The sequence below is a fragment of the Amia ocellicauda genome, chromosome 2 (genome assembly GCF_036373705.1).
Source record: "Amia ocellicauda isolate fAmiCal2 chromosome 2, fAmiCal2.hap1, whole genome shotgun sequence".
Classification (NCBI taxonomy): domain Eukaryota; kingdom Metazoa; phylum Chordata; class Actinopteri; order Amiiformes; family Amiidae; genus Amia; species Amia ocellicauda.
Window position 1 is genome coordinate 5,764,775 of NC_089851.1, and position 24,947 is coordinate 5,789,721.

Consider the following 24,947-nt stretch of genomic DNA (forward strand, 5'->3'; position numbering starts at 1 on the left):
TCATCAAGAAAAATACACTAATGGTGGATTTAAAAGAAAAAGTGAAGCTTTAGGGCATTGAGGTATGCAGTGATTTGTTGGTATAGATAAAAGTGGACAATGTTATGTTCACATCACAAATGTGAAGACACATGCTTTTCATCTCTATCTAAAATCAACTGATTTATGCATTCAAACACTGAGATCTGGCCTGTGGCGCTTTGTCTGAACAGAGAAATACATGAAGGATACCAACCAACAAGACTGATGGAGTAACTCCTGTTAAGTTAGCCCTGTCAGAGACCAGATCAAACTGGAAAGCAAACCATGCAAATATGAATGAGTGTGATACACTAATCCAGTCCAGCTTTGTATATCTCTGTCTATCTCCCCAATGATGAGAGGACTGTACCACGTGAGGGTGACTTTGGAAAAATCTGGCCATGTTATGTTGTAGAAAATGGCGTATTAGCGGCATATGTTGCATAAACTCAGATGATTGAACAACATTTCACACTTCCATTTTGTATTGTCATAAGGATGCAGCACAATAAAACATACAATAAACTCTCGAGTCTCTCCAGTCCTTGGACTTTGAAAAAATAGGTGCACTTAGCATTGCCGATGAGGCGATTCTCTCTCTCTCTCTCTCCAGCTCGACAATGATTAGTCTTTGGCCTCAAGGGACTTCACTCTTTTCCAACATGTGATGCTTTAACTTTGAAATAAATACAGAAACTGCAGTGGTGTCATAACATGTAATTATTTACTTATTTGCATATGCCCTTATCCAGGGTTATGTACAATTTACACAATAAGCATTAAGTGGTCTTGATCTGTGTGGCAGTGGATTGGTAGAAATCTTAAAAAATGTTTTTATAACCCTTTCTAGACTGATCAGCATCAATAGCTACTTTTTCTGAGGTCCTCAAAGGTTTATTTTGGCATGGCATGATGTCTTTCCACACACCTGTAAGGTCAAGACTAAACCCACAACGTTTCTGATCTACATATAGTGAGGGGCCTCCCAAATTCACGTAATTACTCATTGTCTAACTAACAAATGTGACGGTTAAAGACTCTAAACACACACAGATTGTACAACAGTTCTGAACAGATGGCAAAAAGATCCAAACAATATGTTTCAGATCCAGCTTTGAGAAAGGAAAAAGACAAACTTAACTGGAATAATGACTGCAATAACAATTGCACAACGTCCAATATACAGCAGCCTGGTCCTTCTTCTTTCATACCTGTGAAGAGGATATAAGATTAATATACAGTACCTTATGTGCAAAATGCAAACGCAATGAATCAGATGGCATATAAAGAGTCTTCCCCGTTTTCCCTACTAAAGGTAACCTGGTTAAACATTAATTTAAATTGTTGCTGCTGATTAGAAAATGAACATGCGATGCTGCTCACTTTTCATTGCTGCTGTCAACGATGGCAGACTTTGGGGAGATCTTAATTGCCATTGGCGACTACGGGCTCTTTCAGAAGCTGCTTCTTTTCGGGCTGTGCTTCCCCAACCTCATTCTGCCCTTTCATCTGTACAGCCTGATATTTACAGACGCAAACGATATCCATTACTGCAACACAGACTGGATTCTGAAAGTCAGCCCCAACCTGACGGGAGAGCAGCAGCTGAACCTGACTGTTCCCCGGGAGCAGGATGGGTCCTTCAAGAGCTGCGAGATGTTCACCCCTGTGGACTGGGACATCGAATCCATCATGGACTATGGAATCAACACCACCACCAGCTGCCAGGATGGATGGGTGTATGAGAATCCCAAGTTTAAGTCCACAGTATTGGAGGTCAGTTTAATACTGAAGATGTGATGTTCTCTGGACCATCGAAGAAAGTTATTTTCCATGTTTGTTTGAAATGTTAAAGATGGAAGATAATTGCCAACAGGCAGTCGAGGTCCGTTATTTTCATATGGAAAGTTTTATTTATCCAATGATTTGCTTTTTTCTGCTTTTCCAGTTTAACCTCGTGTGCAGAAATGCTTACCTGAGGATTGTCGCCCAGTTTCTTTTCATGGTTGGCATCATGGTTGGGGCTTTCATTTTTGGCCCACTTTCCGAGAGGTGAGATCTTTGACTGTCACAAATTAAAAGAATGATGTTGTTGTAGTGTGTGTTTAATACTCATGCCTTCGACAAGTCCGTTTTGATTCTGTGTTAATCAAATTGCATTTCAATTTTATAGAAGCATTTACTTTTGTGCTGGTTTACGGATAACTCGTGGACAACTCTCGTTATTCCTCTAATCACGGGAATTTGTTCTTCTCTTCAAGATTGGGTCGAAGACGAGCAACCCAGATACCCTTGGTACTGATGCTGATTTTTGGTTTAGGAACAGGACTGGCGCCTAATTACTATGTGTACATCACGACTCAGTTTGTAGTCGGGATATCATTCGGGGGCTTTCGAGTGAACTGTGTCTTATTAGGTAGGTCCAATTTCTCCATTTGTTGTATTAAGCAGAGTTCACATTTATACACTGATTTGTCTTGGTAGGAGAGATGAAGAAGCATACATCTGTCTACATAGTGACAAACCTGATTTCTGTGCTTTCTTAGTCTAGAGTAACTGCACAGTCGAGGAAGGGGTTTGATCTTAAAGACACACAAAAGTGAAATTTTGCTCTTAATGTTTTTATTCTAAAATGTATGTAAAGGTAAGCGGTAAACTGCCAGAGGTTAAAAAAAAGTTTAGGTTACCAAAAACTGAAAAATAATGTAAAGTTCAGAGTTATATACTGTGTTTCTACACCCTCTTAAGCATTATTTGGCAGTGTTACACGCAGCTCCTGTGTATAGAAGTGACGCTGTATTCCTACAATGCGCACATTGTTTGAAAGCTTATTCTCTCGGTTACCAGCGCGCTTCCTTCTCAAACACATCCGATTTACAGTTTCTGTGTTGCCGCCATCATTCAGAGCCCGGGGGGTAAAAGTCTGCTGCGGGGAGGTCTTATTCAGATCACTCAGTTACGATGGGATTTCTTTGCAAATTGGCTTGTTTTGTTCAGAACAACCTAAATGCGGGGGGGATTAAAAAATTGTTCACATCAAAGAATGCTTCACATCACTAGATCATGAGATACCAAACACTTGGCAAACACAGCAGTGAAGAGCACACATGGGTACATTGAGACATTAAACTGTGTAAATTTAAATAAAAACTGGAAAAATGTAGGTGTTCTAAAACATTTGTACATGCAATGTCTTCTAACTATACCTGAATATGCTGACATACTATAAATTAGCTTTACAGACATGTTTTCTGTTTGATTTACAGCCACAGAATGGATCGGGGTGTCTAAGAGATCCTACCCCTCTTCCATCAGTAAAATCTGCAACGCTGTGGGCCAGTGCCTCATCGCTGTAATTGCCTTTTGCATTCGAGACTGGAGAATTGTGCAGTATGTCATCACATCTCCTTTGGTGGTCGTTGTCATTTATATATGGTAAGACAATTTCACTCATTTAATATATTGTATATTTACCGTCGACAAATATTAATCAAAATAAAGGTCCACCGAAGAGGGTAAGCTGACAACTTCTTTGCAGCTCACCCAGCAGCTAATGCAAAATTGTAACATTAATTTTGACTTTACCATTTGAATCGGCTAACGTACGTTTCTTCTGCTGAAGGCTGATCCCAGAGTCCGCGCGGTGGCTGCTCTCCAGAGGAAGAAACGAAGAAGCCAAAAAGTTCATTCTGAAGGCAGCAGCGATCAATAAATCCACAGTCCCAAGTGAAATCCTTAACAAAGTATGTATCTCAAGTTATGTGGAATTGACCAAAGTTTTCAATTCACTGTACTGGCGCAAGTCAAGATGCTCATGTGATGTTAACAGTGATGGAAAATGGTGGATGAGTGACGGGAATTAGGCAACAAAGGGGAATTACAATCTTTTGGGGTTTGTTATTAAGTCAAAGGATGTCACATGGCAAACAGTAAGGCGATGAAAGAAAAGGTGAAAGATAAAAAAGCCTACATATTGTACCTGCTGGTGTTTTGTAGTTCATAAGAACTGATGGTGGCTTCTAAGAAGCAGATGGACAGATCTATATGATAAAATAGTTATCTTAGGAAGTGCCTTTAAGCAAATGCATCCCACAGACCCTTACAAATGTAAAACATTATAAAAAGAAGCTAAATTGAATTTATTCTTGCTGTGGGAGCAGTGGGAGATTTGCATGTCGGTCTAATTCAACTTCTTTATTGCCATTATGAAACAGTCACAGGATCATTCGTAGAATAGGACGGATAGCTTCATAAATTGGCACAGTTAATACTGATACATGCATTGTGTTGCAGGACTGTTGTCCAGGGGTCTTATATGAATAACGGCTGTGTGTTAATTGCAGATCACAGTGCACAAGAGCACTGATAATGGGACAATCTGGGATCTCTTCAAGTCACCTCTTTTAAGAAAGTACACCTTAATCTTGAACTTCTCATGGTAAGAGGATTATACACCTTTAAAGCTACTCACCTGTTCTGTAGTAGTTTACACCTGGAAGTTGCCAATTCAATCATAAGTGTGTGTCTTAATGGATGTGTTGCTAAAAACAAAATGTATTCTTCATCTTCTAGGTTTGCAACTAACATAGCACTATACAGCCTGTCTTTCAATGTTGGGAATTTTGGCCTAAACATTTTTCTCACCCAGTTGCTTTTTGGTTTGGTTGAAATCCCAGCAAATTTCATCTGCATTTGGCTGCTGGAGATCTGGGGCCGTCGGATCTCCCAGATCTCCACACTGGTCGTAGGAGGAGTCATTTGTATTCTGATCTCCGCTGTCCCACAAGGTACCCTTAACACAATTAGAAAAGAGAACGGAAAATGACTCACTTCTATGATTCTATGGAAATCGACAGCAAGAACAAAAAATAAAATGCTACAAATATGGAGCCCCTGAATTTATTATTAATTTACATATTTATTCAAACTTGTTTAGAGGATTATTTTAGTCAGATTCAGTGATAAAACTAAACCTTAAACCATTTTTTTGTTCTGCTCCGTATGTATATTATATGATTATATGTTGTTATCTTTAATTTTAGATAATGCAATTATCGTTACTTCTTTTGCAATTTTTGGAAAGTTCTGCATTACATGGGCTGGCACGGTCTGTAACGTGTTCATCCAGGAGGTGTTTCCTACGTCTGTCAGGTATTGCATACTAATTTTGAACTTACTGCTATACAAACCCCTGTGGCTCTGATGCTGAACTCTACCCACAATCCTCAGCAACACCCACACTCCTGTTCTAATTAACTAGCAATACCCCACTGTCTAGCAGAAATAATTGGGGCCACTATATCTCGCCTATCCCTAAGAGCAGGGATAGTGCTTTAAGCATGGTATTATACATCCATAGATTAGATATATAGATTGGATAGATAAAGTGAACACAGAGTTTAAACAGTTACAAAAGTAAATCAACTACAGACAAATTAGTCATTTCATTGTAAATGACTACAATGTATTTCCATGTTGTTGTAAATGTCTTTTTTGCAGACAAAGTGCCAACGGATTGGGTGCAATGTCAGCTAGAATGGGAGGCATCCTTGCCCCTCTAGTAAATTTACTCAAAATGGTCCACTGGGCGATTCCCACTTCGATAAACGGGACTTTTCTCCTGGTCGGTGGCTGTCTGAGCTTCATGCTACCCGAGACCATGAGGACGGAGCTCCCGGACCACACGGACGACGTCTCTGTGAACGATAAGTAAGCATCTCGTTCACGTGTTCCTAGATCGAAGCCCTGAATGTTAGCGAATGCTGCGTTCAACACTGCACTGTCATTCTCTGTGAATAGCCTGCCCTCATGGTTCCTACCATTTTCCTTCTAGTGACTGGACAATCATGAACACACACAGAGGCGAACAGACACCAGAGGAAGGTCTTCAGAGGTCACTCTCCACTAAGCTGTAGACCCTCGACAGCATAAGCAGCAAGGCAAACATCAAAACACATTTGAGGTTGGAAATCTGCAGGAGAGAGCCAGGATGTGAAGGGAACCAGACTGGGAGTCACGGCAGCAATGTCACGAAATATGAAGAGGACGATAATTGAAGGAGATGAAGCAGAGACACATGACAATTGTACTAATTAGCAATAGAGGCTTGTGTAGCCAAGGTTGGACTACAATGCTCACCTCAAAATGCATTTGTGTTTAGTTGTTGTCTTTACCACAGACAGCAGTGAGTTCAGAGAACGCTGCTCCCTGTAATTACAGTCTGTTCTGGTTATTATTTAAAATCACATTGTTAATAAAGAGTATTGTTATAAAATGTATTGTTAAAAAAATAAGAATTATTGCTTCAGTAAAGGTTTGGCTTTGGGAGGTTATGGTAGGTGACGTTTTGCAGAAATAAGCAGGAATGGGAAAATTAAATACCAGAAACGTACAGCAGAGGACGTTAGCTGTTTGCAAGCTTTCTATTATCCACTATAGTTTTAATTGGGACAGGGTGCACAGGTTATTTTTTAGGATTTAGTAACGCAACAAGCAGCCAGCAAGAAGAATACTGGAATTAGTTTTAGTTGAATTGCCAACAGATTATTAACATTTAGTTTGTGGTGTTTATGTTCTCTCTCTCTCTCTCTCTCTCTCTCTCTCTCTCTCTCGAAGCTGGAGATAACAGCAGTGCCTATCTGACCTGCAAGGTTATAATAAATAGGCAAAGTAGGCACGTTTGTGACGGAAAAAAAGTGAGGAGGGGGTAGCTGAAATTTACCTTTGATTCTACCATGTCATTAAATTATTCACTTAACAGGTAAATTGTCAGTGAAACACAAACCAGCAGGGTAGGGGCTCCTCCAGGACACGTTTGAGAACCACTGATCTACACGATCTTAAATTCTATTTAAAAAAATAACATCTATAAAATATAACAATATGTTATAAAAATATAATATCTATTACATATATTCAAAGCATAACAATGTGATTTCATCGTTATCACTGACATTGTCCGACTGACACTATGAACAAATTGTACATGGGGTGGCAAAGGGGTGGCAAGATGTTTTGGCAGGGTGGCATGGGAGTCCCCATACAATAAAAATAAAATTGTACTTCTATGTGCAAATGAATTTTAAAAATATATGTTTTAACAATATTTATTCTAACAACAATAACAAATGTTTCAAATGTACATAACATATACATAAAACTGTGCTGGTGTTATTGTCTCTGAGTTGCCATGGGTCCAGCCATGCTTTTTTAAGACAGCTTAAGGCAGCGGTTGTTGTGCTGTGCAGCAAAACGTTTTACAAACATCCAAATCAAGTGCTTTTGCATGGTGGCTCTCAATACTGAGAACAGCTAAATTCGTCAGATGGTTATCTGCCTTTGTTGAATGCGGTTGATTTTTTACAAGCTTTAATGTTGAAAAGCTCACACCCTGCAATACTTACTGGCAAAACAATACCAATTTTGCACAGACGATAAAGTTCAAAGAAAACCTGCTTAAAAGGAGCCAGGAACTTCACAAACTCTGTCAGACTGGATGGGTTCACTTCACCATTTGCTTTGTTTCTCTCAAGAAGTCTTCTTGTCTGGTGTATCTCACTTTTCAAGTCTTGCAAATTACAGTCATATGCTTCAGCCACTAACAAGACAATTTCTTCTCCTAAGAAGTCATTGTTTGATGGGTTTAGAGCTTGTATGCCCCTCATTATGTTGCAGCTGGAGTAAGAGAGGTGCCTGTTCATCTCACTGAGTCCAGAATGGGAACATGTATTCCTTTTCTGAAGGCATCTTATGATAGTTTGATCATAATTACTGCTGAAACGGTACACATTTGCACATATAGCAATACAACTTCACCTAACCCTGGCTGTACAGAACTAATAAATACCCTACAATACAAATGATCAAAGCATTATCCTCACTGTCAGTTGTAAGATTATACAGTCCCCGCGTTGTTTGAACGTTATGAATTCAAACTAAACATTGCAGCATTTAACACTGCAAAACGGTGCATCTCAGCTCATTTTTTCTTTACTATAGACTGTATATAAAACAAAAATATATACAGCATCTAGAAAAAGGTCATTAAAAGGCAAAGTGCTCCTACAAATCACGTCTTGATGATGAACTCCTTTTAGCTAGCACCAACATGTTTTACTTTTGGCTAACATTATGTTACGTGCTCTCTCGGGTGAATCGCCCTTTTCATGGGCTACATGCAATGATTGCATTCATTACTAATTTAATTTAGCATTAAATGTTGGTGTGTTTGGTAGAACTTCAAATGGAGAAGCACATGTGACTTTATCTTTTGATACAGCGCAGCTCCAGATTGACGGACGTGACGTGAGGGAACCCCACTGTGCCGTAGCTACGTTTTTGGGAATTTACACTTATAGATTTTCTCTACAGTTGTTTTTTGTTTCAGTTGTTTCAGCAGCTTATGAATATAATGACAAACGTTTTCTCACAGTTAGGCCTTTAATTTTAGGAACTGAAGTTAGGGGGGCAGCCTGTAGAACCTGCTTAATTGTTACGTCATACAGCACACTGCCTAAACGCATCAGGCGCGCTGGCCGTCAGAACAGCCTAGACTAGCGCTGGTAAGACTTCATGTGATGCATTTCAGTTGCGTTTGTGTATTAATATCGTATATCATTAGATACATTTGCTAGGACATTGTGTTGGCCATTCGCCGTTTACAAAGTATTAGTAACTCCGCTGTAACTGATGATACTATTGCAATATCCTACTTACGACGAATGCAGCTTACCAAGCCTACACGAGTTAGTTTTCTATTGGAAATGTTGATTTGGAAATAAATTGAATTAAATTGCAAACCCTTTTCTAATGCAGATAGGGTATAACCATAGTATATGCATTTGAAAACAAAATGCGAATTGGTCATCTTGTGCAAGTGTATTTTTATTAGGTTTTACACTCCAATTCCATATATAAAATAGATGTGCATAAGAAACGTGCACATATTTTAATATTTTAACACATTTGTTAAAACGTTTGATTAGCTAGTCATGTTGTTAATGAGTACATCACCCTAATTTTCAAGGGATCTCTCAATGATTAAACAAATTAGTCAGCTGGTTAAATATGTAACGGGAATAGTCATCTTTATCAGTTTGTTTTTGCTTTGCTTAACGGTCCTTTTCTGTTGTATTGTGCAGAAGACTGAAAAGAAGAGGGTGAAACCAGGTAAAATGTTTCCTTGTGCCCAGTCGTGCCAACCCTGTATTGCAGCGTTGCATTGTGTTCTGTACATATGGATACACAGGATTAACACAGTTCAGTTACTTTCTTAGTGAGATAGGTATAGTTTTATTTCGACTGTTTTGCACTTTGTAAATGATACAAATGTAGAAAGTTACTCACCTCACTTGTTCATAAAATCCGATCGTGTTTTTGAGCTGACTTTGTTAGACATCCCAGACTGCTGTTAAGTACGGTTTAAAGAAGAAAAAAGGCATTTCTGTGCTGAAGAAAAGGCTACTGGCGACCTATTGCTACGGATGCCTCACAGTCTGAGTGCGTCATCGCAGTGTCTTTTTTAATTTTTAATGCAACACACAATTTTAAATAAGTGTGTATGTAATCAAGCAATATTAATGTTGGCGCATGTGCAGTTGCTCCAATTAAATACTCGCTGTGTCAGCTCAAATCACGAACGTTTCCGAAGTCATCCGAGACCCTGATGCGCGCAAGTGAGTGAAGTGACATGATATGGTGATTAGACTAATGCATCCTTCCTGGGTTGGTTATAGAAGTGAACCGAGTTTAACAGGGTACAACTTGGAAGAATAACTGGGTAATAAATGAGAACAAGATTTGACTGAGCACTCTGAATGGTCAGCAGATCAGTCTGTAGGAGATATCCTTCAAGTTAGCTTGACCTATTCTGTAAGATAACTTTGGAATAAAGAGCACAACATAACATAGCCTTTGGTCAAATAACACCCACATCTCTGAAGTGCTAATGCAGTCATTACACCCAAATAAGCATGTATTTTGTTGTGCAGGAAATAGTGTTAGGAGTCAGTTTTCATGCATGTAAACTGTGGAAGGACAATTACAAGTATGCTACTTCAATCACTCAGTCATTTGATGTGAGTGTAGGTATATATCTGACCTTAGTGCGTCCATGGCGAGTACCTTCGCTGTGTCTTTTGATGGTATTTCTGTCTTCTGACAGCCTTGATGTGCGTCTCCCTTCCAGACAACACTTCCGCTTCCTGCGACGAGGTCGAGGACGAAGATGAGGACGATGACTCCACTCTTGTTCAAAGTCGGCTAGCCTGCCTCGAGGACTGTCTTCGCCTTACGCTGCCATTCATTCAGCAGTACCTGGCCGGCCATCCTCAGGTGGGAAAGAATATGCAAAGACTGGACCTAAACACCCACAATCTAAAGTACAGCCTCCACCAAACTTACCCCCTCACACACTTTTTGATGTGTTCATATAATTTTATTTATATTGTATAAAATATACACTTGCATATATAATTTCACATGACAGTTTTAAAGAACATGGTTCACTTGAAGATACTGGCCTGCATGTTTTTTTTGTTTTTTTTTAACTTTCCTTGCTCTTTGCATAGGTGCATAATGAAGATCGCCTTGTGATACTCAAGGCAGCGGAGACAGTGTCGAGAAACGAGCCACTCTCTGACATAGAGAGATTGATGACATCAGTCATTTCTGTGGGCCTCTCTGAGGTGACATTCTCCATCCCGAACTTGAGGGACTTGAGGAATGAGGTATGTCATCGTGATGGCCACACATGCCTACAGAAGAGCAATTGTTTCTGTTAAGACATGAAACTGCAGCCACCGCTGTACAGTCCTGGGTAAATTAATATTTGAGCATCATCTGTTTGGTTTGGTTTGATTTTCTCCCAAGGGAATTCCTGTATCTTTCTGCTTCCATTTAACAATTGCCTTAACCGTAACATATAGACCTAAACTCCACATGGCGTTCCTCCAATTTAAAAAATAAATAAATTTGAGACCCACACTACTGTGTCATGATGGCGTTTCCTCATCAGAAAGTGAAGTCCTAAAGCCGTCAAGTGGCATATTATCTTGATACTGTTGACTATAGCGTCCTGAGGCAGGGAGCCTCTAGATCAGACCTTCAAGTTAAGTGCAAAGGATGCAGACATAAACAAGACATCCCCACCATCTTGGATAACCAGATGCATTGTCTCCTGCAGACTGATGTGCACAGGAGAATGGCGCTGTGCTACGGCTTCATCACCGCCCTGATCACGAAAGCGGTAGTGGAACCCGAAGAACTCCTGGAGTGTGACATCCTGCCCAAACTGACTCCCTTCTTCAGCTCCAAGGTATGCAAAATTATATCTTAAACAGTACGATTGTTCATGACAACCTTCAGAGACTGAGATGCTGTGCTCTTCGTCCGTCAGGATCCCGCAGTCAGGGAGAGTGCGTGCGTCAGTCTGAGCATCATGGCAGAGGCAGTCAGGGATGCTGGACTGACCTTCCCTTTGAAAGAGGAGCTGCTGGGTGAACTGATGGTCAGTGGGGTTTTTCCCTTGTGTACTGGGCACGATTGATCTCCTGTCATTCGTCATCGCCTACGAGTATTGTCACCTGGCACTGCCACCCCCTTAAGATTGTGTAGAGTGTGCAGGCAGGATGAGACTGGTTTGCGAATCCTTGTTACACCTGAACTTGATCCTACAGGTCTGAAATATAAATGTAGGCCGTTACCCTTTCATATCCATGTCTATACAAGTATGTTATGTCATCAGTCAGAAACGCTTTGATGTGACAGTGTCAGAAACCCGTTTTCTTCCACCCCCCTCAGATTCTGATTAAGGATCGGCCCACACACAGGTCCAGGCCGTTCCTCTGCCAGCGGGTGCTGGACACCTGCATCTTGCTGAGGTAAACCTGCCTAGAAACCCACCGTTCACTGCAGCTGTCAATGTCTCATTTTAGCTGCATTTAGCTGGTTTCATGAGGACAGTGTTTTTGCTGAAATTATAAATTTAAAGCAACATGGATTAGATTTTTATACTCTGCTGGAGTTCCTATAGCCTGACCAGGGGCGTTACTAGACATAAAGCTCTTCTGGGGCACAGCCCCCCATTACTCATATCGCTTTTTTTTCTTGAAAGCCTGCTGCATGCAAGAAGTGTGCAACACAATGCACTATACAAACTTCTCTTGCTTAACACACTATTCCTACACTGCAACAAGTACTGGGAATGGTAAACATGTAGAGATATTAATCTTTATGAAAATATTTATTTAAGTATCTTCAACATACTGTACATGAACATTCTCAACATGTTTTACGGCATAAAAGGCAGACACTGTATATGCAAATAACAAACTGGAGAGAAAACTTTCTTGCACATTTGCATTCTTCTACATTACACAATACAGCTAACTAGCTAGCTAACATAATTGGTGTAAGTTTAAAGTGACGTTTGAAACTCATTGTTTACTTGAAACAACAACTTAAAACAAGTCAAACTATAGTCCTTTTAAGCTAGGTAATTAGCACACAGCAGCCATAGTTACTGCCAACTGTTTATGTAGTGTCCTAAACTAGCGCTAGCGAATTAAATTATTAATTTTATATCCGAAAGAGTGATTCATTGTTATCATACACAATCAAAGACAGTACTACAGAACACAAAAATGTGTTTATTTTCTCTGCAATTCCATAGACTTGACAGAGGTTTTCCTGAGACTTGATGCTTTTTCATCTGATGTCTGAGACCTGACTCTGACGGCTGAGGATGTAATTTGTTTATCAAGTCTTACTTCCCTCAAACTCATCTCTCCTTTCTGCTTCCATGTCCCTGCTTCGTCCAAATAATTTTCTGATATCCATCTACAGGAGCCAATAATGTTTGAGTCCAAATGAGATCATCGGTATTATTTAGAAACTTACTTTAGTTTCGTCATGTTTTCATAGCCTCCCTCAGTTGTGACTGGCATGCCGACAGGTTAAATTGCGTTGCTTTTACAAACGTTGATTGGGTTACTGCGTTGCATTTAGATCCATTTCTTTTTTCCAGAATTATCAATCTAAATGAATGCACTGACAAATAAAGTAAATTGTTAAAACTCAAACTTGAGATTTTACTGGGGCACAGCAGATTTATACTGGGGCACGTGCCCCAGTAAAAGGGGTCTAGCAACAGCCATGAGCCTGACATTCTCTCTCTCCTTTTCCCAGCAAAGTGAAACCCTTCCTCATGGAACAGCAGATGGACCTGGTGCAGCTGAGTGTCAGGGAAGTCCTCAGTCTTCCCTGGACAACCCCCAATGGGGATTCACTCAAGGTAGGATGTGTGGTGTCTGTAGCCTGCCATTTTGACAAGTCCTGGACACCTGCAGGACATCCATCCATTTTCGAAACCACTTATCCTGGTGAGGGTTGCGGGGAATGTGGAGCCGATCCCCGCAGGCATAGGACGCAAGGCAACACACACACCTACAGGGCAATTTAGCATACCCAATTAACCTAACCCACATGACTTTGGATGGTGGGAGGAAACCGGAGTGCTCGGAGAAACCCACGCAGATAACATGCAGACAGGCACCCCAAGCTGGGACTCGAACCCTGGACCGCTGGAGCTGTGAGGCAGCAACGCTAAGCACTGGCCACCGCAAATACGCATTCATTTGTTGATGTTGTAGTGTTGGTACAGTGAGGGGAAAAAAGTATTTGATCCCCTGCTGATTTTGTACGTTTGCCCACTGACAAAGAAATGATCAGTCTATAATTTTAATGGTAGGTGTATTTTAACAGTGAGAGACAGAATAACAGCAAAAAAATCAAGAAAAACGCATTTCAAAAAAGTTATAAATTGATTTGCATGTTAATGAGTGAAATAAGTATTTGATCCCCTATCAATTAGCAAGATTTCTGGCTCCCAGGTGTCTTTTATACAGGTAACGAGCTGAGATTAGGAGCACTCTCTTAAAGGGAGTGCTCCTAATCTCAGCTCGTTACCTGTATAAAAGACACCTGTCCACAGAAGCAATCAATCAATCAGATTCCAAACTCTCCACCATGGCCAAGACCAAAGAGCTGTCCAAGGATGTCAGGGACAAGATTGTAGACCTACACAAGGCTGGAATGGGCTACAAGACCATCGCCAAGCAGCTTGGTGAGAAGGTGACAACAGTTGGTGCGATTATTCGCAAATGGAAGAAACACAAAATAACTGTCAGTCTCCCTCGGTCTGGGGCTCCATGCAAGATCTCACCTAGTGGAGTTTCAATGATCATGAGAACGGTGAGGAATCAGCCCAGAACTACACGGGAGGATCTTGTTAATGATCTCAAGGCAGCTGGGACCATAGTCACCAAGAAAACAATTGGTAACACACTACGCCGTGAAGGACTGAAATCCTGCAGCGCCCGCAAGGTCCCCCTGATCAAGAAAGCACATGTACAGGCCCGTCTGAAGTTTGCCAATGAACATCTGAATGATTCAGAGGAGAACTGGGTGAAAGTGTTGTGGTCAGATGAGACCAAAATCGAGGTCTTTGGCATCAACTCAACTCGCCGTGTTTGGAGGAGGAGGAATGACCCCAAGAACACCATCCCCACCGTCAAACATGGAGGTGGAAACATTATGCTTTGGGGGTGTTTTTCTGCTAAGGGGACAGGACAACTGCACCGCATCAAAGGGACGATGGACAGGGCCATGTACCATCAAATCTTGGGTGAGAACCTCCTTCCCTCAGCCAGGGCATTGAAAATGGGTCGTGGATGGGTATTCCAGCATGACAATGACCCGAAACACACAGCCAAGGCAACAAAGGAGTGGCTCAAGAAGAAGCACATTAAGGTCCTGGAGTGGCCTAGCCAGTCTCCAGACCTTAATCCCATAGAAAATCTGTGGAGGGAGCTGAAGGTTCGAGCTGCCAAACGTCAGCCTTGAAACCTTAATGACTTGGAGAGGATCTGCAAAGAGGAGTGGGACAAAATCCCTCCTGAGATGTGTGCAAACCTGGTGGCCAACTACAAGAAACATCTGACCTCTGTGATTGCCAACAAGGGTTTTGCCACCAAGTACTAAGTCGAAGTGGTCAAATACTTATTTCCCTCATTAACATGCAAATCAATTTATAACTTTTTTGAAATGCGTTTTTTCTGGATTTTTTTGTTGTTATTCTGTCTCTCACTGTTAAAATACACCTACCATTAAAATTATAGACTGATCATTTCTTTGTCAGTGGGCAAACGTACAAAATCAGCAGGGGATCAAATACTTTTTTCCCCTCACTGTATGTTAGTTGATTTGGCAAACCGCAATATCATGTTTTTTGAAAATATATGGCATCTGGACAGTCTTCGGTCCAGGAGGACGTATTTCATGGAGAGCAACGAAGCAGACGTAAGGTGGTTAAGGATGTGGAAAAATAATGACTTAATTACTTTTCATAGTCATAATTACTGACTTTTTAATTACCTGCATCAAAGTGTTTCAGAATTATAATACGTTCTGTTTCGAACGCAGAGCGGCAGTTGGGTGTGCTGTGGACAGGAGGAGTCAATCGTTTAGTCAAGTGCATTGTATCAATTAGCTAGATAGATAGGTCTTATACATTGTGTATTTCGCTGTTGTGACCGGGAAACATTGCCACAAGGATGCTACTGTTCAGGCATTTTCATTGCAGCTCACATTGTTAAACTGGCAATGTATACAAAATGAAAAATAAAAACATATTTGGTCGGTCAATTACAGCTGTAATTGCAAAATATTCCTTTATAAAACAAATAGTCACAACCTTTATAGTTATTTTGAAATTGTGACAATAAACAGTTGTGCTAATGTCAGGTAAACAATAATACAAGAGTCTGACACGAGGTGCATGAGAGTTGACAGGTCTGCTGTTATTAAACCATTTCCATACGGCTTCTAATGTATTCTTACATAGATATTTATTTAACAAAGTTGTTGTGTTAGATAAGTATTTATCAACTGCATCAATTACAACGTATTAATTTATGGGGAACGATTTGCGATAGAGACATGCATTTATCGCTGCGTAGCGGAGACTCTGGTTTGTTTGCATGGCGTCTTTGCTGGCGAGTGCGGTATTGACCACTGGAAGGACGTTACTGTGTCATCCTTCCTAGAGATGATATATGTTTTACCCAACCACAGACCGTGACTCTATGAATATCTAGCCAATCCAATTAAATAATTTTAATGACGTGCAGAGACCCAGAGAAGGGAGTAGCAGTGAAGAGGAAGAGGAGTATGAAGAGCAATGATGTGTCACCATATAACACCCCCCCTCATGTGTTAGTTTAGTGTTTATACAGATCCCCATTAGCTGCCGTGTTATTGCATACGTGATTGATTAATTTGAAAACAGTGCTCCCGTACACTGTCTCTACTAGCAAGTGTTGTAATTCAATAAAATGCAGTGTTTTATCAAAGACCTTATAACACTTGCAAGTAGAAACTGTGGGAGCATGTTTTTCTATCCAGATGCTTTTCCCTCATACACACCTCTCTAGTCTATACAGGTGTGCAATTAGCTATTGTTATGGTGATTAATTACCTGAATAAATGCCACGTTTTAACATGCTCACCACACATTTACGCACCCTCATGCATTTCTGGTGATGTTTGCCTTTGGCTGGTAAAAATACAGAGTGGCTGGTAAGTTGTTTCCTTCTACCAGACAGTGGCTAGTGGCCAAAAAAGAAAATTGTATCCCCTGGTCTGTGTCCCTCTGTTCCTTAAACAGTGAAGTGCTTACATTAAACGAAATAAAGATGAATCTTGTGAGATTTAAAATGTGTTTATTCCGTTATATTTCTACTTTTGATCACTTTCTTTCTGTCCCCTCTGTCTCTCTCTCCCTCTCTCCGGCATCACTCCCTCCTCAGCCTCTGTTGGCCTTCTGCCAGTCTCTGATTGAGGTGAAAAGGACATGGGCCATGACGATGGTGACCGCGCTCCTGGAAGTCTACAGGTCGGAGGCTGAATCTGACCAGGTGAACCAGGATCCAGGCCTCTATGCACTGGCTTCACTGTTTCCATTGTGATTTTCACCAGGTATCTTTGAGGGTGGTGATGCTGTGGCATTAAACTTGGCTTTGCATTGATCTCTGGGTGACTGTTCTTTCCTACAGGGGCCAGGGAGCTTCCCAGTTGGCCGACTGCTGGCATCCCATATCTCACGATGCTGGGACCCTGAGTCGGCAGTCAGAAGGAAGGCTTTGAGGGCCATTGAAGCCCTTCTGCACATATGGCTGCATGGGAAAGGTAGACCGTATTTAGTTTGCACTTGACATTGCAGATCGCACTGTGTATAGTGTGCGTGCGTGTGCAGTGTGTGTGTCTGTGTGTGTGTGTGTGTCTGACAGTGTACACAGCCTGATCGTTTTGTTAAAAGTATTTTTTTAATTTATTTTTTTAAAGACGCTGAGGTGGAAGACCTGATCGTTTGTCTCAAACAGAGCCCCTCTGTCTTGGACACCTGCACCGCTCTCACCAAGGTAAAGCCAGCAGTCTGTGCTGAGGGACGTCTGTAACGTGCTCGTACTGCTGCCACAACCCGATGCAATATTCTGTACTTTAGTGTTGCTTTCCCTCACCCACACCTGGCACACAGGAGGGGAGGTGTATAACATCACGCGTTGACGGGGACTTTAAGAGTATCTGCTGTGCGGAAGGCTGAGGGCTGAGCGTGTCTCTGTGTTTCAGATGGCCAGCAAGTGGCTGCCTCTGCAGCAGAAGGAGGGACTGATTGAAGGTCTGCTACAGGGACTCCAGGACTCCCAGCCCAAATCTGCCCAGGGATGCTGCGCCCTCCTGTGCAGCCTCTTGCAGGCTCACCCCGATGAGCTCACTGGATCGGTGAGAGGAATAGGGCTTTGATATTATTGTCTGTTACAGCTCTGAATGTCTCTATAGCGAGTGCCTGGGCTTCTGTACAGCTGGACAGGAAGTTCAGCTCAGGCCACAAGTATAGGGATGCAGGCACTAAATATGTATGTGGATGTGTGAGTATGTGCAGGGAAACCGTTTGTGGAGTTTAAACTGTCCTCTGCTATGTGTGTGTCTCCAGTGTCCTCAGGTGCTCCGTGCGTTTCTGGGCCTGGGGGACGCGGAGGAGAAGATGAGGCAGAGCGCGAAGCAAGGTGTCGTCCAGCTGATGTTAACAGCCAGAGACGCAATCCTCGATGCACTCATCAGCTACACGTCATCAGCAGACAGGTGAGGATTTGAGACTAAACTGTCCTGTGAAGACGAATACAATTCTCTGAGGGGACACGCAATGTCCCGCAGCTTGTAAAATGGTTTTCAAGAAGCAAGCGTCTAATGTTTCTCAGGTCTAATGTTTTATGAGCCTAAGCTTGATTCTATCATGTGTCGGCCTCTTTCCTATGAAGAGTGAGAGACAGTCAGTCACTTATTGCACATAACAAGTGTTTGACTGTGTTTTCCAGTACCGTTCAGCAGCAGAAGTGGCACCTAGAGGTGTGGGGGGCCATCCTTGCCAACAGCTTGGATCCCTGGCCACTCAGGAGGATGTTCGTGTTGGCGAGTACAGGGCATCTCATGGCGGTGAGTGACTAGAAAGCCTGACATGACGAGCGCAGGGCACTGACCTGTCCCTCCAGACTCCGATTGAATCTGCCTGTCTTTGCTTCTGCCAGGGCCGTGCTGTAGTGGATTTCCTGTCCAAGAACAGCCTGAAGGGGGTGAACATCCACTTTGCGGATCTCCTCGCTGGCCTGCTGCCCCTCCTGGGTCCTGAGAGTCCAGCTCCAGACACAGGCCTCAGTGTCAGGAGGTAAGAGTGTGTGTGGCGGAGCCAGGGGTGAAGCCCGGACGCCCTGAGCATTACACCATTCACTTATCTCCGGTGCACAGTCACGTGATATAATTCCTCTCTCTCTCTCCAGCGCCACGGTAGAGGCCCTGAAGGCTGTGCTGTCTCATGCACAGCTGATTGATGTGCTTCAGCAACTGGATGAGGACGAAGTCTGGGAATTCCTCAGGGAACCAGGTCGGGAGCCTGAGGGCATCTTCATATTGACCAGGTAAGACAAAGATGGGCTCGAGCATGAGGCCCAGAGCAGATCCCAAAAACTTCTTTACAGGCATTCATTTTGACATGATTAATAGGGCCAGTAACTTTTTTAACTGTAATAATCAAACCCCTGGCAGGGAAAGATGGATAAACGGTAATTAGCGAGAGAAAAAGCTTGCAAAATCAATGACACTGTGCTGTTGATCAACAGGGCACTGCTGAGGTCCGATGCCCCTGGCATGTTTGCTGTGGTAACTCACCTCTATGAGCATTACAGCAGCATGGGAGAGAGCCAGCAGATCTGCGTGGTGGCCTTCTTCTCCGCTGTGAGTGTCCTCACCCCAGACCTTCATACGAGTCGGGACATTTGGTGCCTGCAGTTCCTCCAGACTCACCCATCTCTCTTCCCTCCCCTTTCAAAGCTGCTGCTGCACCCACAACTGACTGAACACATCTGGTTACCAGGCATTGTGGAGAGGGTGCTGGGCGTCTGTGATGCGTCCTCAGAGAGCGTTCGCAGACAGGCCGAGCGCGTGCTGGAAACTCTGCCCAGGACAGAGGTAAAGAGGAGTGACCTGGAGAAAATGAGGGCTGCAGTTTTGGAGTCTGATGTGGTAGTTGGATGCGTGTGTCAATTGGAGGCTCAGCACGGCCCTCTTCTGTGCTCAGATTCACAGATACGCTACACAGCAACTGGAGCAGCTGACCGGAGCCCTTTCCACGCCGAAGGTGAAAGGGAAGCTGCTCATTTGGAAGGCCATCTTCTGTTTGAGGACCACCCTTCAGTCTTGTGAGGATGGAACGGTCACAAAACTCATCCCCAAGGCTTACCACAAAGCCAAGAAGTGCCTGGAAAGGGTATGTCTTAGAATGAGTCACTGCCCTGTGTTTCATGGTGAAGATGTGTTTTATTGGATCTGGTCAGTCTCTCACTCGGCCCTTCATATGATGATGGGTGTCAACCAAATTCTTGTCATTAAAAACTATTATACATATACGGTGCTCCCTTTTGACACTAAAAGTCTGATCAGAGGGGGTGTGTTTAGGGCACCCATGAAACCACTGTCAGGACTCTGATTGGAGCTCCACCTGATCATCTCTAGTTATGTAATTTACTCCTAGGCTGTATTACAGAATGATGACCGGTCAGTGCTGACGTGCTGTGTCTGTCGCTGTGCTCGTGTTGCAGGCGGACGCTCAGATCCAGAGGGCCACGGTGGCTCTGCTGGGAGTGCTGGTCAAGAGGGCTTCTAGGAATGATGCATTGACGAAGCAGTGTCACGGCTCCCTGGCCAGACTGCTGCTCCACCTCGCTGACAGCAGCCCAGCCGTCTCCCAGGTAAACGCGCCCTCTCGGCCGTCTTCACCTCTAATAGCAACCAAAGTTCGTTGTGATCGTACCCGAAGGCAAACTGTGGGGACGTCAGCGACTCTGATTTGCACACGTAACCGAGCGCAAAGCCTGGCTGCAGCGCGTGAGGGGTGCCGCGTCCGGTGGAGGAAGGAACTGGCTGGCAGCGAGCCGTTAACAAGCCAAACAGATGTGGGAATCTGAAGTGACAGAAAAGGGCCTTCATCTCTGCTGCATAAACCGTGACAAAGGAGTGGTTTCTGTGTAAATGTTACCATGTGGAAACTGAATATTACTGGGGTAAAGACAACCTGACGGCCTCTGAGCAAAGAAGAAACCACGGCAGTTCTCTTCGTGTTAGTCAGTGATATCACCTGTGCTGTGTTGTGTGTCCACGTCCCCAGGCTTGCCAGCAGACTCTACAGCAGTGTGCACCGGCTCTGAACTGCGCAGCCTTCACCGAGCTCATTGAGGAGACCTTCAGACGAGTGCCCTTGGAACTCCCCTCCTTCATCAGGGAGGTGACCGCTGCCCTAGTAAGTCGCTGTCCACGGCGGATTTCTCTTGGCATTCGGGGTGGGGTTCCGCTTGTTGTGTGTGGGGAAAGTTTTCCAAGCAGTGATGTCTCCTACTTTTTTCCAACCACATGGAGAACTGGCTCTTGAGTTGTTCTTGTTCTTGCAGGGAGAGCAGTTCCCTGGTGCCATGGGGGTGTACAGTGAAGGTGCCCTGTGCTACCACAAGAGCCACGACCCAGAGCTCAGAGCGAGCGCTGCTGTGTTCATTGGTAAGAGAACCCAAGACACAGAGCTCTGCGTTTCTGTTGGCGTAGGCATATATATGGATGCTTTATTTGCAATTAAAGAATGAACATGGCCTGTGCTGTAGCACTATGTACAGTCTAACACCCGTCGTTTTCCTGTGTCAGGGGCCCTTCTTGAGAAGACGGAGAAGAGCTTCTTCAACGTCATTCCAAGGATGAGACTCCACAAAGGTACGAGGACGTCTCTGATTCATTTCTTTGAGTGCTTTGATGCCAGTTCAATAACACAAAAGAATAAATGGAAATGAGGAACTTAGTTTACCAGTGGCCCAGTGCGTGATGAATTATTCCTGCAACTGTGACACGATCACTAAAACTGTAATGGCCCACTAAAGAAAATCCAACTCGCCATGGTGGCACTTGCCCATCATTACACTTGGTCAGCAGTGCTATCTTGAGAAGCTTTTGATTTGAGGCTTCAGTACTGGACCCTATAAGTTATCTGTGAACCTGCCGTGCAAAATGAATCTCCAGCATGTTTCTCTCGTCCCAGGTCTCTCTCGCCTTCTAAAGGACTCTGATTCAAGGGTCCAGAAGATGGCAGCAGAAGCCAAGTTCGGCTTCCAATCCGGCCTCGAGCCATAATGCACGAGGCTGGGGACACGGTGGCGCCTCCTGACTGTGGAGGAGAGGGTGACGTTACTGGGACAGACAAAGACCGAGGCTAGCGTCTCCCAGGGCACCGCAGCTCTGCCTGCTGTGTCCGCCCCCCAGACGCTACACACTACTATGTAGTGAGACGCACGATGTAGTGAGACGCACGCACTGTGTAGTGAGACACACTGTGTAGTGAGACGCACGCACTGTGTAGTGAGACGCACACACTGTAGTAAGACGCACACACTGTGTAGTGAGAGGCACACACTATGTAGTGAGACGCACACACTGTGTAGTGAGACGCATGCACTGTGTAGTGAGACACGCACAATGTAGTGAGACGCACGCGCTGTGTAGTGAGACGCACGCACTGTGTACGGAGACTAATTAATTTGTATTTTAGAAATGCATTTAATGATTGTTTTGTTATTTTGATTGTTTTTGAGTTTTATGCATTTGCTTTTGTTTATGAATTGTTGGTTTGAAAATGTGATTTGGATTTTAAGCAAAAGACAATGTAAAATACATAGTGTTTGCAGTCTCAGGGGTGAATTATGTCCCTAATGGCGCCTCTTACTCCTAAGGCCTGTGACGGTTCTTAACCCTGGAAGCATCCTGTGCTGGTCCAGACACAGCGCAGCCAAAGATCCTTTGTTTAAACAAGATAGTCAACTCCATCTATTTAATATTGGATCACTCGTCTTACTTGAAGTCCTTTTGCACAGTAAAAATAAAGGGAAAATAAAGAGATTTAAAACATATGAATCTGCTGTTTTTCATGTATTGATGCTGTTGTGTTTAACATTTTCATAGAGCATGAATAGAAAACTGCCCAAAGGGTTCATGCAAACCTTTCAGTATATGATCTAAGGGCCATGGGCCAGTCCATGCTGTAAAGCTGGCTGCACTTATGCGAACTGCAGAAGGCATCCTTGAGTATGAGGCAGGAGAGGTGTCCCAGCAGGCGACGGAAACCCCCACAATGAGCACCACAGTCTTGAGGAGGTGGCAGGAGACAGACGTCAAAACTAAAATGGCACATTTTGACTTGGGTGTCCTTTGAATTCAAACTCCAGACTTGATTTTAAATGCTCTACGCAGGTGTAAATCAGGAGTGTCAAAACAAGCTTTTTGTTTGCAGACTTAAAAACCCAGTCCTTGGTCCCTCACACTTGGCACTCTGGTTACTGATGCGGTCATGAAATCTCTGGGGAACCTTGTGTGTTCCTGTGTGTCTTTTCAATACAAAGCCCAGATGCTGAGAATTGTGTACTGTAGCCAAAATGCACATTCTTGTCAGTAAAGGTAGTTATATTATTAATAATGATTTTTATAAAGCACAGCAATACCTACAGTACTTACACATTTGCATCCGATCTGCAATTACAGCGAGTCGACTGTAAAACAATTCAAAATGTCATGTTCCAGAGACAGCAACTGGGCTGATGTCGAAAACGAAGCACTGCTAACAATTTTTATTACGTGTTAGGAGCACTTACAGAAGTCTTAGTGTGACTGAAACTTGCTGTTACCTTGTACTTTAGGCAACTGCCTATTGCTAGTATAGCATCATTTAGAAACATTTTTATTTTCATAACCGTTTTATGAGGTTTCCAGTATATATAGTCACATTTTTAAACACCCCCAGAATATGAGTTTATTGAATAATTTGCTTGCGCATAGTGTTAATTCACCATTTGCTGTATTTCAGTCAGTCTCTTCCAAGCTTACTGACACACGACGTCCACGCTTTGATTTTGAAATGCAGTCTAACTGAAAAACTCCACTACTTTAACGTTGCAAACAACAGGATATGAGAAAACAATCTTTTTTTTTTAAGATAATAATTTTTATGGACGTTATGATAGCGAGCAAAACAGACACAAGTTATCACGGTTTGCTAACAATATAAAGATATTGTATTCAGTATGGTGTTCACCTATCATAGTGACTTCCAATAAATCATTAATTTGGTCAGAGCTGCTGCAGAAGGGTATTGCATACAAATCAGAAGGGCCTGCTTCAAACACAGTGTGAGCTCCGACTTGCTGCAAATTAAGAATGAATAAAACACCAGTGTCGTCTCTTTGGTTATTCACCCTCTCTTACCTAGAAGTGTGATTTTTGGTTAAACATCAGTTACTCCAGTTTCTTCCCGTGCACTTTGAAGAAAAGGCAGAGAAAGACCTTCTTAGAAATGTGACTTATATAACTTCATGACTGCGCCATAAACCTCAAGGTATGACCATAAATCGCAGATAAGCGGAGGCTGAAACACTGGAGTTCATTGCTTTACAAGAGTACAATTGTGGATCATTAGTACATAAAAAAAATCAAACCAAATAGCCCCCACCTTGCTGCTCTGATTGTATTTAATAATTATATAATAACAGACATCTATAACTTCTATTATATATCGGGGTAGAAGTGAAATTATTATTCCTTGACTTCAGGCCTCACAAACTGGCCCAACTGGACTGTGGGGCTTATGACAGTTTACAGATGTGTTTTCTTTGTTTGTGTAACAATTACACACACAAAACTCAAATGCAGGGGGGGTTCAAGGCTCAATGGCCTTCATTTGACTCAGGCAACAATGGCCGTGTGGGTACGCACCCATCTCATGAGCAGGGACATGTAAAATGTGCCTTTTGTGGCAGTAGGTGTCTGTGGTGATTGACATTTTTAATTGGACTGATCTATTCTCCTGTATGGGTATATATTCTCTGCAAAGGGTATTTAAGATTTTGTTCACAGCTGCTCAGTGGAGTTAGTCTTCTGGCACCCAAAGGTATCCTGATTATCCTGATTCCTGACATAAAAATGATGTCTTACTATTGGGGGCCTTCCTAATTCCAAAATAAAAAATAAGTTGAAAAAATATAGATGGAAAACGTAGCATTTTTTAAATTGTATCAAGAAACTCTGATTTATATTTTATACACCACACCCCTGATCTGCCATGGGATGGTACTGTGGTGCCAAGGCTGTCTACACTTGAATCAAGAGCAACAATACAGTCTTCCTCAGAATAAAGCAATGCCTTGTTGCCACCTAGTGGAACTTTATTTAACACAAAAAGAAAAGCAAGAAATGTGACAAACGAGTCAGATATTCATTGATAAAATCTATTTTAC

At 42.8% G+C, this 24,947-nt stretch overlaps 2 protein-coding genes across 2 annotated transcripts; both read left to right on the top strand.

The window, feature by feature from the left end:
* Positions 1-1,425: 1,425 nt before the first annotated feature.
* Positions 1,426-6,282, top strand: slc22a13a (solute carrier family 22 member 13a). Its single transcript, XM_066689069.1, has 10 exons — positions 1,426-1,797; positions 1,970-2,073; positions 2,283-2,437; positions 3,288-3,456; positions 3,644-3,764; positions 4,365-4,459; positions 4,594-4,808; positions 5,064-5,172; positions 5,521-5,730; positions 5,855-6,282. The coding sequence occupies exons 1-10, from the start codon at positions 1,426-1,428 to the stop codon at positions 5,934-5,936; spliced, it is 1,632 nt and encodes a 543-aa protein (XP_066545166.1). The 3' UTR covers positions 5,937-6,282.
* A 2,774-nt stretch (positions 6,283-9,056) lies between these two features.
* On the top strand, positions 9,057-22,569 carry LOC136712294 (maestro heat-like repeat-containing protein family member 1). Its single transcript, XM_066688781.1, has 23 exons — positions 9,057-9,189; positions 10,208-10,353; positions 10,590-10,748; positions 11,204-11,335; positions 11,417-11,527; positions 11,821-11,900; positions 13,207-13,312; positions 16,887-16,994; positions 17,133-17,265; positions 17,422-17,498; positions 17,707-17,859; positions 18,071-18,219; positions 18,453-18,570; positions 18,663-18,799; positions 18,912-19,049; positions 19,251-19,365; positions 19,462-19,599; positions 19,709-19,897; positions 20,229-20,378; positions 20,795-20,926; positions 21,075-21,177; positions 21,319-21,384; positions 21,707-22,569. Exons 1-23 carry the CDS (start codon positions 9,057-9,059, stop codon positions 21,796-21,798), a joined length of 2,865 nt encoding a protein of 954 aa, XP_066544878.1. The 3' UTR covers positions 21,799-22,569.
* Positions 22,570-24,947: the final 2,378 nt, after the last annotated feature.